We start from the raw sequence: 14,583 nt of genomic DNA on the forward strand, positions 1-14,583 counted from the left end.
GAAAGATCTGGAGAAGATCTGTATGGAGGAGCGACCTGAAAGATCTGTATGGAGGAGCGACCTGAAAGATCTGGAGAAGATCTGTATGGAGGAGCGACCTGAAAGATCTGGAGAAGATCTGTATGGAGGAGCGACCTGAACGATCTGGAGAAGATCTGTATGGAGGAGCGACCTGAAAGATCTGGAGAAGATCTGTATGGAGGAGCGACCTGAAAGATCTGGAGAAGATCTGTATGGAGGAGTGACCTGAATGATCTGGAGAAGATCTGTATGGAGGTGTGATCTGAAAGATCTGGAGAAGATCTGTATGGAGGAGTGACCTGAATGATCTGGAGAAGATCTGTATGGAGGAATGACCTGAAAGATCTGGAGAAGATCTGTATGGAGGAGCGACCTGAAAGATCTGGAGAAGATCTGTATGGAGGAGCGACCTGAAAGATCTGGAGAAGATCTGTATGGAGGAGTGACCTGAACGATCTGGAGAAGATCTGTATGGAGAAGCGACCTGAAAGATCTGGAGAAGATCTGTATAGAGGAGAGACCTGAAAGATCTGGAGAAGATCTGTATGGAGGAGCGACCTGAAAGATCTGGAGAAGATCTGTATGGAGGAGCGACCTGAAAGATCTGTATGGAGGAGCGACCTGAAAGATCTGGAGAAGATCTGTATGGAGGAATGACCTGAAAGATCTGGAGAAGATCTGTATGGAGGAGCGACCTGAAAGATCTGGAGAAGATCTGTATGGAGGAGCAACCTGAACCATCTGGAGAAGATCTGTATGGAGGAGCGACCTGAAAGATCTGGAGAAGATCTGTATGGAGGAGCAACCTGAAAGATCTGGAGAAGATCTGTATGGAGGAGTCACCTGAAAGATCTGTAAGAAGATCTGTATGGAGGAGCGACCTGAAAGATCTGGAGAAGATCTGTATGGAGGAGTGACCTGAAAGATCTGGAGAAGATCTGTATGGAGGAGTCACCTGAAAGATCTGTAAGAAGATCTGTATGGAGGAGCGACCTGAAAGATCTGGAGAAGATCTGTATGGAGCAGTCGCTGATATCCCGGCTGCAATGTGTGAAACCTGGTGAAGATCTACAGGAAACGTCCGACCTCTGTAACTGCAAACAAAGGTTTCTACAAAATATTAATGTCTGTTTTTCTATTGTATCAAATATTTATTTCATGTAAAAAAAATGCAAATTATTTATTAATAAATCCTACAAGGGGATTCTCTGGATTTTTTTTTTTCTGTCACAGGTGAAGTTACCGACAAACATTACAGCCGCTCCATTCTGTGTAGGGGGAAATCGGTAGTGTATCAAATATTTATTTTCCCCACTGTATATAGTACAATACTGAGCCTCGAGCTGCCCTATATACAGTGCTAACCACTGAGCCTCGAGCTGCCCTATATACAGTGCTAACCACTTAGCCTCGAGCTGCCCTATATACAGTGCTAACCACTGAGCCTCGAGCTGCCCTATATACAGTGCTAACCACTTAGCCTCGAGCTGCCCTATATACAGTGCTAACCACTGAGCCTCGAGCTGCCCTATATACAGTGCTAACCACTGAGCCTCGAGCTGCCCTATATACAGTGCTAACCACTGAGCCTCGAGCTGCCCTATATACAGTGCTAACCACTGAGCCTCGAGCTGCCCTATATACAGTGCTAACCACTGAGCCTCGAGCTGCCCTATATAGTGCTAACCACTGAGCCTCGAGCTGCCCTATATACAGTGATAACCACTGAGCCTCGAGCTGCCCTATATACAGTGCTAACCACTGAGTCTCGAGCTGCCCTATATATAGTGCTAACCACTGAGCCTGGACTTGCCCTATATACAGTGCTAACCACTGAGCCTGGAGCTTCCCTATATACAGTGCTAACCACTGAGCCTGGAGCTGCCCTATATACAGTGATAACCACTGAGCCTGGAGCTTCCCTATATACAGTGCTAACCACTGAGCGTGGAGGTGCCCTATATACAGTGTTAACCACTGAGCCTGGAGCTGCCCTATATACAGTGATAACCACTGAGCCTGGAGCTGCCCGCAGGTGATACAACGTGTCGTTTCTTTACCACAATTTCCATTTGCTACAGGAAGAAGATCCCAAACCCGAGCTGCAGCCCGAGCAGGAGAACGCCTACCTGGATCTATTACCTGCAAAATCCTTCCTGCACAGATCAGCCGGGAAATCTCCGAGCACCCCGATCCCCTCCCCCACCCCTGAGAGGGCCAACAAAATAGAGCAGGAACCAGAGCCAGCGCCTCTCGGAGAAGCAGAACCGGCGAGTCCGGCCTCTGAGGTGAGACCCTACCGATTCCTGCCGGGAATGTTTTCACGTTATACTCAGAAACTTACATGTATTTTATGTGATATCAACACAAAGCCAAGTGCAAGTCTGTGTGAAGTGTGAAGTGTGAAGGAAATGACACCGGGTGCTCTCAATATTGTAAATATTAAAGTTAAATATTTGTCATCCTCGTTGTGTCCCTATATGACATGTGAAGGAAGGGGCTCTGGTCAGAGGAGACCAAAGAACTGGCCAAAATGCAAAACACTATGTGAGGTGGAAATTTAACACTGCACCTCACTCTGAAAACACCCACCCCACCGTCACACATGGTGGAGGCCGCATCCTGGGGAGGCTTTTCTTCAGCAGGGGCAGGGAAGCCGGTCAGAGGTGATGGGAAGATGAATGGAGCTAAATACAGGACAATCCTGGAGGAAACCTGATAGAGTCTGCAGAAGACATGAGACCGGGGCATAGGATCACCTTCCAGAGGACAACCACCCTCAACATCCTGCAGAGCCACAATGAAGGGATCAGATCAGAGCATAGTCCTGTGTGTGAGCGGCCGAGGCACAGTCCAGACCCAAATCCACCGAGATCACAGACGTCTCCATCTAATCTCCCTGATAATTTTTGAAGGCACTGTGCGAGTATATATTGGTGTGTCGTTCTAATGTATATTGGTGTGTGGTAACGGGTGTATACTGGTGTGTGGGTAACGGTGTACGCTGGTGTGTGGTAACGGGTGTACGCTGGTGTGTGGTAACGGGTGTATACTGGTGTGTGGGTAACGGTGTACGCTGGTGTGTGGTAACGGGTGTACGCTGGTGTGTGGTAACGGGTGTACGCTGGTGTGTGGTAACGGTGGACACTGGTGTGTGGTAACGGGTGTACGCTGGTGTGTGGGTAACGGTGGACGCTGGTGTGTGGTAACGGTGTACGCTGGTGTGTGGTAACGGGTGTACGCTGGTGTGTGGTAACGGGTGTACGCTGGTGTGTGGTAACGGGTGTATACTGGTGTGTGGGTAACGGGTGTACGCTGGTGTGTGGTAACGGGTGTACGCTGGTGTGTGGTAACGGGTGTACGCTGGTGTGTGGTAACGGGTGTACGCTGGTGTGTGGTAACGGTGGACACTGGTGTGTGGTAACGGGTGTACGCTGGTGTGTGGGTAACGGTGGACGCTGGTGTGTGGTAACGGTGTACGCTGGTGTGTGGTAACGGGTGTACGCTGGTGTGTGGTAACGGGTGTACGCTGGTGTGTGGTAACGGGTGTACGCTGGTGTGTGGTAACGGGTGTACGCTGGTGTGTGGTAACGGGTGTACGCTGGTGTGTGGGTAACGGTGTACGCTGGTGTGTGGTAACGGTGTACGCTGGTGTGTGGGTAACGGTGTACGTTGGTGTGTGGTAACGGGTGTACGCTGGTGTGTGGTAACGGGTGTACGCTGGTGTGTGGTAACGGGTGTACGCTGGTGTGTGGTAACGGGTGTACGCTGGTGTGTGGTAACGGGTGTACGCTGGTGTGTGGTAACGGGTGTATACTGGTGTGTGGGTAACGGTGTACGCTGGTGTGTGGTAACGGGTGTACGCTGGTGTGTGGTAACGGGTGTACGCTGGTGTGTGGTAACGGGTGTACGCTGGTGTGTGGGTAACGGTGTACGCTGGTGTGTGGTAACGGGTGTACGCTGGTGTGTGGTAACGGGTGTACGCTGGTGTGTGGTAACGGATGTACGCTGGTGTGTGGGTAACGGTGTACGCTGGTGTGTGGTAACGGGTGTACGCTGGTGTGTGGTAACGGGTGTACGCTGGTGTGTGGTAACGGGTGTACGCTGGTGTGTGGTAACGGGTGTACGCTGGTGTGTGGGTAACGGTGTACGCTGGTGTGTGGATAACGGTGTACGCTGGTGTGTGGTAACGGGTGTACGCTGGTGTGTGGTAACGGGTGTACGCTGGTGTGTGGTAACGGGTGTACGCTGGTGTGTGGTAACGGGTGTACGCTGGTGTGTGGTAACGGGTGTACGCTGGTGTGTGGTAACGGGTGTACGCTGGTGTGTGGGTAACGGTGTACGCTGGTGTGTGGATAACGGTGTACGCTGGTGTGTGGTAACGGGTGTACGCTGGTGTGTGGTAACGGGTGTACGCTGGTGTGTGGTAACGGGTGTACGCTGGTGTGTGGTAACGGGTGTACGCTGGTGTGTGGTAACGGGTGTACGCTGGTGTGTGGTAACGGGTGTACGCTGGTGTGTGGGTAACGGTGTACGCTGGTGTGTGGTAACGGGTGTACGCTGGTGTGTGGTAACGGGTGTACGCTGGTGTGTGGGTAATGGTGTACGCTGGTGTGTGGGTAATGGTGTACGCTGGTGTGTGGGTAACGGTGTACGCTGGTGTGTGGTAACGGGTGTACGCTGGTGTGTGGTAACGGGTGTACGCTGGTGTGTGGGTAACGGTGTACGCTGGTGTGTGGTAACGGGTGTACGCTGGTGTGTGGTAACGGGTGTACGCTGGTGTGTGGTAACGGGTGTACGCTGGTGTGTGGTAACGGGTGTACGCTGGTGTGTGGTAACGGGTGTACGCTGGTGTGTGGGTAACGGTGTACGCTGGTGTGTGGGTAACGGTGTACGCTGGTGTGTGGTAACGGGTGTACGCTGGTGTGTGGGTAACGGTGGACGCTGGTGTGTGGGTAACGGTGGACGCTGGTGTGGATCAATGCTCTATAACCAGTGGATGTAAAGCTAAAAGTCTGAGTGCACAGCTGCATGCTGGGAGTTGTAGGTTTTCAGCAGCCATCAAACTGCAACCTATAAAGGCTTGTCCTGTATAAATGTGGCCCCAGTGGGTGTTCCTGGAAGGGGACGCTATGACTATACTGGTATCTGGAAATAATGGGGGGGGGCAATCTGACACTGGGGATAATCTGCACAGGGTGACCGGAGACGTAGATGGTACAGGGAGGCCAGAGACGTGGACGGTGCAGGGCAGAAGGTGCAGGGAGGCCGGAGACGCGGGCGGTGCAGGGCAGCCAGAGACGTGGACGGTGCAGGGCAGAAGGTGCAGGGAGGCCGGAGACGCGGGCGGTGCAGGGCAACCAGAGACGTGGACGGTGCAGGGCGGAAGGTGCAGGGAGGCCGGAGACGCGGGCGGTGCAGGGCAGCCAGAGACGTGGACGGTGCAGGGCGGAAGGTGCAGGGAGGCCGGAGACGTGGACGGTGCAGGGTGGAAGGTGCAGGGAGGCTGGAGACGCAGATGGTACAGGGAGGCCAGAGACGCGGACGGTGCAGGGCGGCCAGAGGCGTGGACGGTGCAGGGAGGCCGGAGACGCGGACGGTGCAGGGTGGAAGGTGCAGGGAGGCTGGAGACGCAGATGGTACAGGGAGGCCGGAGACGCGGACGGTGCAGGGCGGCCAGAGGCGTGGACGGTGCAGGGAGGCCGGAGACGCGGACGGTGCAGGGTGGCCAGAAGCGTGGACGGTGCAGGGAGGCCGGAGACGCGGACGGTGCAGAGCGGCCAGAGGCGTGGACGGTGCAGGGCGGAAGGTGCAGGGAGGCTGGAGACGCAGAAGGTGCAGGGAGGCCGGAGGTGCAGATGGTACAGGGAGGCCGGAGGCGCATTAAGTGCGGCGCAGCAGACGAAAAACCCGGAACCAGAGCAGCAGTAGTATTCTCCCCATTGGTTTCGCTGCTTACCCTTAACCCTTTGACTCCTGAATTTGGATTTTTTTTCTTAAATAGTTTTATTTTACAGGACCTCAACCATCGTCCAGAAGAAGCGATTGTGGATTTGCAGGTGAAGCCCAGCGCCGTGTCCAGCCCGCTGCTAGGGACGAGCAAGATGGAGAAGCACAAAGTGTCCAGTCCAGGTGAGCGGCGGCTGCGGGCGATCAGACCGTCCCCCATGTGTCCCCTATACTGAGCGCTGCGGACAATCAGACCGTCCCCCGTGTGTCCCCTATACTGAGCGCTGCGGACGATCAGACCGTCCCCCATGTGTCCCCTATACTGAGCGCTGCGGACAATCAGACCGTCCCCCATGTGTCCCCTATACTGAGCGCTGCGGACAATCAGACCGTCCCCCGTGTGTCCCCTATACTGAGCGCTGCGGACGATCAGACCGTCCCCCGTGTGTTCCCTATACTGAGCGCTGCGGACAATCAGACCTTTCCCCGTGTGTCCCCTATACTGAGCGCTGCGAACGATCAGACCTTCCCCCGTGTGTTCCCTATACTGAGCGCTGCGGGCGATCAGACCGTCCCCCGTGTGTCCCCTATACTGAGCACTGCGGACGATGCAGACCTTCCCCGTGTGTCCCCTATACTGAGCACTGCGGACGATGCAGACCTTCCCCGTGTGTCCCCTATACTGAGCACTGCGGACGATGCAGACCTTCCCCCGTGTGTCCCCTATACTGAGCACTGCGGACGATCAGACCTTCCCCCGTGTGTCCCCTATACTGAGCGCTGCGGACGATGCAGACCTTCCCCCGTGTGTCCCCTATACTGAGCGCTGCGAACGATCAGACCTTCCCCCGTGTGTTCCCTATACTGAGCGCTGCGGGCAATCAGACCTTCCCCCGTGTGTCCCCTATACTGAGCGCTGCGGACGATGCAGACCTTCCCCCGTGTGTCCCCTATACTGAGCGCTGCGAACGATCAGACCGTCCCAGGTGTGTCCCCTATACTGAGCGCTGCGGACGATCAGACCGTCCCCCATGTGTCCCCTATACTGAGCGCTGCGGACAATCAGACCGTCCCCCGTGTGTCCCCTATACTGAGCGCTGCGGACGATCAGACCGTCCCCCGTGTGTTCCCTATACTGAGCGCTGCGGACAATCAGACCTTTCCCCGTGTGTCCCCTATACTGAGCGCTGCGGACAATCAGACCTTTCCCCGTGTGTCCCCTATACTGAGCGCTGCGAACAATCAGACCTTCCCCCGTGTGTTCCCTATACTGAGCGCTGCGGGCGATCAGACCGTCCCCCGTGTGTCCCCTATACTGAGCACTGCGGACGATGCAGACCTTCCCCGTGTGTCCCCTATACTGAGCACTGCGGACGATGCAGACCTTCCCCCGTGTGTCCCCTATACTGAGCACTGCGGACGATCAGACCTTCCCCCGTGTGTCCCCTATACTGAGCGCTGCGGACGATGCAGACCTTCCCCCGTGTGTCCCCTATACTGAGCGCTGCGAACGATCAGACCTTCCCCGTGTGTTCCCTATACTGAGCTCTGCGGGCAATCAGACCTTCCCCCGTGTGTCCCCTATACTGAGCGCTGCGGACGATGCAGACCTTCCCCCGTGTGTCCCCTATACTGAGCGCTGCGGACGATGCAGACCGTCCCCCGTGTGTCCCCTATACTGAGCGCTGCGAACGATCAGACCGTCCCCCGTGTGTCCCCTATACTGAGCGCTGCGGACGATGCAGACCTTCCCCCGTGTGTCCCCTATACTGAGCGCTGCGGACGATGCAGACCTTCCCCGTGTGTCCCCTATACTGAGCGCTGCGGGCGATCAGACCGTCCCCCGTGTGTCCCCTATACTGAGCGCTGAGGACGATGCAGACCTTCCCCCGTGTGTCCCCTATACTGGGCGCCGCGCTGATGAGACGACCTGTCTGGTCACGTATGGAGCGTTATTGTCCGTGGATGGGGGTAAACGGAGGATTCTTCACATTCAGAGACCACATGAAGAAGAATTCATATATAAAGTTCCTTAGAAAGTTGTACAGAAGGCAGCGCCGGCCCTTTAAGGGCAGCTTCATAGTGTGAGCGCCGTCGTCCGCACCACTGTGGATTTATTCTACCTTCTCTTTCAGCCATTGAAACCAAACTGGGGAAGAACCGCACCGAGGCCGAGGCCAGAAAATTCACAGAGGTGAAGGAGAAGCTGGAGAAAGAGCGCGAGGAGCTGCGGGTGCAGCTGGCGCAGCTCCGCAAGGACAGGCGGGAGCTGAAGGAAAGCATGGCCGCCTGCACAGGTAGAGGCCGAACATGGCCCGCAAATCACACCGAAAACCGCACCGACAAGACAGCGCACACCTGAATACCGCACCGATAAGCCGGCACACTCCCGAATACCGCGCCGATAAGCCGGCACACTCCCGAATACCGCACCGATAAGCCGGCACACTCCCGAATACCGCACCGATAAGCCGGCACACTCCCGAATACCGCACCGATAAGCCGGCACACTCCCGAATACCGCGCAGATAAGCCGGCACACTCCCGAATACCGCGCAGATAAGCCGGCACACTCCCGAATACCGCGCAGATAAGCCGGCACACTCCCGAATACCGCGCAGATAAGCCGGCACACTCCCGAATACCGCGCAGATAAGCCGGCACACTCCCGAATACCGCGCAGATAAGCCGGCACACTCCCGAATACCGCGCAGATAAGCCGGCACACTCCCGAATACCGCGCTGATAAGACGGCACACTCCCGAATACCGCGCTGATAAGACGGCACACTCCCGAATACCGCGCAGATAAGACGGCACACTCCCGAATACCGCGCAGATAAGACGGCACACTCCCGAATACCGCGCAGATAAGACGGCACACTCCCGAATACCGCGCAGATAAGACGGCACACTCCCGAATACCACGCAGATAAGACGGCACACTCCTGAATACCGCGCAGATAAGACAGCGCACACCCGAATACCGCGCTGATAAGATGGCGCACATTCTAATACCACGCCGATAAGATGACACACACCCGAATACCGCACCGATAAGATGGCACACTCCCGAATACTGCGCCGATAAGATGGCACACACCCGAATACCGCGCCGATAAGATGGCACACTCCCGAATACTGCGCCGATAAGATGGCACACACCCGAATACCGCGCCGATAAGATGGCACACTCCTGAATACCGCGCAGATAAGACGGCACACTCCCGAATACTGCGCCGATAAGATGGCACACACCCGAATACCGCGCCGATAAGATGGCACACTCCCGAATACCGCGCAGATAAGACGGCACACTCCCGAATACCGCGCCGATAAGATGGCACACTGCCGAATACTGCGCCGATAAGATGGCACACTCCCGAATACCACGCCGATAAGATGGCGCACATTCTAATACCACGCCGATAAGATGGCACACTCCCGAATACTGCGCCGATAAGATGGCACACACCTGAATACCGCGCCGATAAGATGGCACACACCCGAATACCACGCCGATAAGATGGCACACTCCCGAATACTGCGCCGATAAGATGGCACACACCTGAATACCGCGCCGATAAGATGGCACACACCCGAATACCGCGCCGATAAGATGGCACACTCCCGAATACTGCGCTGATAAGATGGCGCACATTCTAATACCACGCCGATAAGATGGCACACACCCGAATACCGCGCCGATAAGTTGGCGTGAGCATCCATGTACTGTGTCTACACACCTCCTTGTTCTTTTGCACTGTGTGGATACAGCGACATGCGTACCTATATACTACAATCATACGGCGGTACTTACACACAGCAGGTGCGGGGTTTTCCCGTCGTATTGAGCTCACGCTCACTCTTTTCTCAGATAAGAGTCGTCTTCCTGTCCTGGAAGAAAACCTGAAGAGTAAAGACGAGGAGTGTAAACTGCGGGAGAACCAGCGCGTGGACCTGGAGCTGCAGATCGTGGACGTGAAGGAGAACCTGAGGAAGGCCGAGCTGGGGCCGGTGACCCTGGGGACGGCGGTGGAGCCGGCCCACCTCGACAGCCCCTCCAGCGTACGTGTCCGGCACCGATGATGTCTTTGCTTGCTGTCATTATGTGGGGCACTGACCCGGTCCTGCTCACACAGGGTTAAGGCTTGTTACATTGTAGCAGGACACTCCGCTCTGAGTCCGTGCGCTCCGCTCTGGGTCCGCGCGCTCCGCGTCTTCTGTGTACTCGCTCCTTGTAGTAAGTTGGTGTCACCTTGCGAGGACGGCGGCGGTGGCAGCGAGACCCATGAGTTCTGCGCGGGGGCGGAAAAGTAGGAAAACTGCAGAAGGGAAAGAGGCGCCAGAGATATACAACATTTGATACATAGAATTCTAGCAGACGTATAGCCCCGGCCGCCGCTCCCGCTGAGCTTCGCCTCCGTCACCTTCTCGCTTTGTCTTCTCCGTATTCAGGTGAAGAGCAGCAGCGCGGCCCACGTTCTCGACTCCTCGCCGGTGAACGCCGCGGTCGCCCTGAAGAGCCGGCCCCTGTCCATCATGACCACCGGGAAAGGCACCGTCCTGCAGAAAGCCAAGGTAAAGCCTCCTGAGAGATGAGGGGCGCATGTCCGGCAATTCCCTCATGTGCTTCCGCCATCAGATCAGCTCCTATGAGCACAGCTCCCTCTGACTCGTTTCTTCCCGCCCTGAGGCCCGGACTCTGCTGCAGCCTCCTGCCTTTAACTCTCCGGCTGCCTCCGCCGTCCGGAGGATACCCTGTATCACCTAAGTGCTACGCCGAGTATTAGGAAGGCGCAGAGTCACAGCGGAGCCCGCGCCTAAGGCGGCGGCATTAAATCGGCCACGACGCAGGTGATGATGGTTAATGTCGCAACACCACAGTCGGCAGAAGACTCGCCCTGGCAGACGTGCGCCATGTCATAGACAAATGCTTAAAGTGCAATTCCCTAATATACAAGTCACCGCTCACCTCAAAGACGAGCCGACGAATGAGGGTTTCTTCATCTTATTTTTTGTTTGTTCTTTTTCTCAGGAATGGGAGAAGAAAGGAGCGAGCTAGAGCGACCGCCGGCGTCCTGCAAGGACTACGAGACCGAAACATGTTATTTATCAGAGGTCAGGATATTACTCCCCGCAGAACAGCGGGGCCGGAGCCCGACACCCTCCATCTGCAGGATCCGGAGCCCAACACCCTCCATCTGCAGGATCCGGAGCCCGACACCCTCCATCTGCAGGATCCAGAGCCCGACACCCTCCATCTGCAGGATCCGGAGCCCGACACCCTCCATCTGCAGGATCCGGAGCCCGACACCCTCCATCTGCAGGATCCGGAGCCCGACACCCTCCATCTGCAGGATCCCCTGCTGGTGACCCTCCATCTGCAGGATCCAGATCCCGACACCCTCCATCTGCAGGATCCAGAGCCCGACACCCTTCATCCAGAAGGTCCGCTGCTGGTGACCCTAAATCTGCAGGATCCAGAGCCCGCCACCCTCCATCTGCAGGATCCGGAGCCCGACACCCTCCATCTGCAGGATCCAGAGCCCGCCACCCTCCATCTGCAGGATCCGGAGCCCGACACCCTCCATCTGCAGGATCCGGAGCCCGACACCCTCCATCTGCAGGATCCACTGCTGGTGACCCTAAATCTGCAGGATCCAGAGCCCGCCACCATCCACCCACAGGGTCAGCTGCTGGTGACCCTACATCCACAGAGCCAGACACCCTCCATCTGCAGGATCCGGAGCCCGACACCCTCCATCCACAAGGTCCGCTGCTGGTGATCCTAAATCTGCAGGAGCCACAGCCCGTCACCATCCACCCACAGGGCCCGACACCGGTGACCCTACATCCACAGAGCCCGACACCCTTCATCTGCAGGATCCAGAGCCCGACACCCTCCATCCACGGGGTCCGCCACCGGTGACCCTACATCCACAGAGACCGTGGCCCGAAACTGGTGACCCGACATTTGCAGAACCGTGGCCCGACACCGGTGACCCTAGAGCCACAGGACCCAGAGCCTGAGCCTGGTGACTCTACATCCACATTACCCACGACCCGACACTGTTGATCATATACCCAGAGGACCCAGAGCCTGACACCGGTGACGCTTCATCTGTAAGACCCAGAGCCTGACATCCTACATTTATGGGGCCCGGAGGCCAACGCTGGTGACCCTACATCCATGTGGTGCAGAGTCCAACATGGATGACCCTACATCTGTGTCTGTGGAGCCCCAAACCCAGCGTCCTACGTTTATGGAGCCCGACTCTGTCGATTCCACATCAACAGGGTCCAGAATCTGACAGAAGACCCTACATCTTACAGGGACCACCACTTCTTGTGTTGCACATGACAATACTCTGGCTGCCCACCAGGTGGCATTCTCGGCCCGTCCTGCAGTATCTCCGCGTGGCCCCACAATCTCCAGGGCCCATGAATCCCGCAGCGCTTCTAGGACTCGTCTGTGGTGATAGATTGGGAATATTTAATAAATCTGATTCTGTGAAAGAACCGTAAAGAGACGAGGAGGGAAGTGAACTCCGAGCCGCAGACGTGACTGCGAGGAGCGGCGAAACGTCACATCCGGAAACGCTGATCTCATCGCAAAAAAAGAGAAAGTTACAGAGGAGACGCCATAAGGACGTGAGAGAGCGCGATTCACACCGGGACGTTGTACGCGATGTGGTGTGAAACGCGTCAGCCTCCACTATATACTCAGAGCGAGGACAGCGGAAAACAAACCCCAGGGAAGCCGCCAACATAAAATGTATTTTATAAGATTATTAAATGTAAATTGAATACGCTGGATTTACTACGAACGAGCAACTGTTATACTCCACTCACCTCCAGAGCTGCACTCACTATTCTGCTGTTACATCATGTCTTACCATCCAGTCACTTCTAAAGCTGCAGTCACTATTCTGCTGGTGCAGTCACTGTGTACATTCATTACATTACTGATCCTGAGTTACCTCCTGTATTATACTCCAGAGCTGCACTCACTATTCTGCTGGTGCAGTCACTGTGTACATTCATTACTGATCCTGAGTTACCTCCTGTATTATACTCCAGAGCTGCACTCACTATTCTGCTGGTGCAGTCACTGTGTACATACATTACTGATCCTGAGTTACCTTCTGCATTATACTCCAGAGCTGCACTCACTATTCTGCTGGTGCAGTCACTGTGTACATACACACATGATCAAAATTGTTTGTTCCCCTCGTCCCTCATTTAATGAAAGAAAAAAACCCCAATGGTCACAGAAATAACGTGAATCTGACAAAAGTAATAAATAAATCTATGAAAATGAACAGAGGACGTCAGACATTGCTGCTTTTCTGCTTCCACTCATGACACAGGCCTGGATGGAAATGATGACGCCCCTGAAAGAAGGGAATTTTGTTTACTTACCGTAAATTCCTTTTCTTCTAGCTCTAATTGGGAGACCCAGACAATTGGGGTGTATAGGCTATGCCTCCGGAGGCCGCACAAAGTATTACACTTAAAAGTGTTAAGCCCCTCCCCTTCTGCCTATACACCCCCCGTGCTCCCACGGGCTCCTCAGTTTTGGTGCAAAAGCAAGAAGGAGGAAAAAGAATTATAGACTGGTTTAAAGTAACTTCAATCCGAAGGAATATCGGAGAACTGAAACCATTCAACATGAACAACATGTGTACACAAAAAAACAGGGCGGGTGCTGGGTCTCCCAATTGGAGCTAGAAGAAAAGGAATTTACGGTAAGTAAACAAAATTCCCTTCTTCTTTGTCGCTCCATTGGGAGACCCAGACAATTGGGACGTCCAAAAGCAATCCCTGGGTGGGTAAAATAATACCTCGTAAGAGAGCCGTAAAACGGCCTCTTCCTACAGGTGGGCAACCGCCGCCTGAAGGACTCGTCTACCTAGGCTGGCATCTGCCGAAGCATAGGTATGCACCTGATAGTGTTTCGTGAAAGTGTGCAGGCTCGACCAGGTAGCCGCCTGACACACCTGCTGAGCCGTAGCCTGGTGCCTCAAAGCCCAGGACGCTCCCACGGCTCTGGTAGAATGGGCCTTCAGCCCTGAGGGAACCGGAAGCCCAGCCGAACGGTAGGCTTCGAGAATTGGTTCCTTGATCCACCGAGCCAGGGTTGATTTGGAAGCCTGTGACCCTTTACGCTGGCCAGCAACAAGGACAAAGAGAGCATCCGAGCGGCGCAGGGGTGCCGTACGAGAAATGTAGAGTCTGAGTGCTCTCACCAGATCTAACAAGTGCAAATCCTTTTCACATTGGTGAATTGGATGAGGGCAAAAAGAAGGTAAGGAGATATCCTGATTGAGATGAAAGGAGGATACCACCTTAGGGAGAAAATCCGGAACCGGACGCAGAACCACCTTGTCCTGGTGAAACACCAGGAAGGGGGCTTTGCATGACAGCGCTGCTAGCTCAGACACTCTCCGAAGAGAAGTGACTGCTACTAGGAAAACCACTTTCTGCGAAAGTCGTGAGAGAGAAATATCCCTCATTGGCTCGAATGGTGGTTTCTGAAGAACCGTCAGCACCCTGTTCAGATCCCAGGGTTCTAACGGCCGCTTGTAAGGAGGGACGATGTGACAAACCC

General features: G+C 55.1%; 1 protein-coding gene across 1 annotated transcript in view; it reads left to right on the forward strand.

Moving 5' to 3' along the window:
• Positions 1–12,781, forward strand: part of AFAP1L2 (actin filament associated protein 1 like 2) — a 193,602-nt gene extending 180,821 nt beyond the window's left edge. Inside the window, exons 14-19 of the mRNA XM_075348154.1 lie at positions 2,103–2,309; positions 6,039–6,153; positions 8,106–8,267; positions 9,847–10,037; positions 10,428–10,550; positions 11,008–12,781. Coding sequence (XP_075204269.1) covers positions 2,103–2,309; positions 6,039–6,153; positions 8,106–8,267; positions 9,847–10,037; positions 10,428–10,550; positions 11,008–11,034 — 825 coding nt within the window. The 3' untranslated portion in view covers positions 11,035–12,781. The remainder of the gene's footprint in view (positions 1–2,102; positions 2,310–6,038; positions 6,154–8,105; positions 8,268–9,846; positions 10,038–10,427; positions 10,551–11,007) is intronic.
• The last annotated feature ends 1,802 nt before the right edge of the window (positions 12,782–14,583 follow it).

The sequence above is a fragment of the Anomaloglossus baeobatrachus genome, chromosome 5 (genome assembly GCF_048569485.1).
Source record: "Anomaloglossus baeobatrachus isolate aAnoBae1 chromosome 5, aAnoBae1.hap1, whole genome shotgun sequence".
Lineage (NCBI taxonomy): Eukaryota > Metazoa > Chordata > Amphibia > Anura > Aromobatidae > Anomaloglossus > Anomaloglossus baeobatrachus.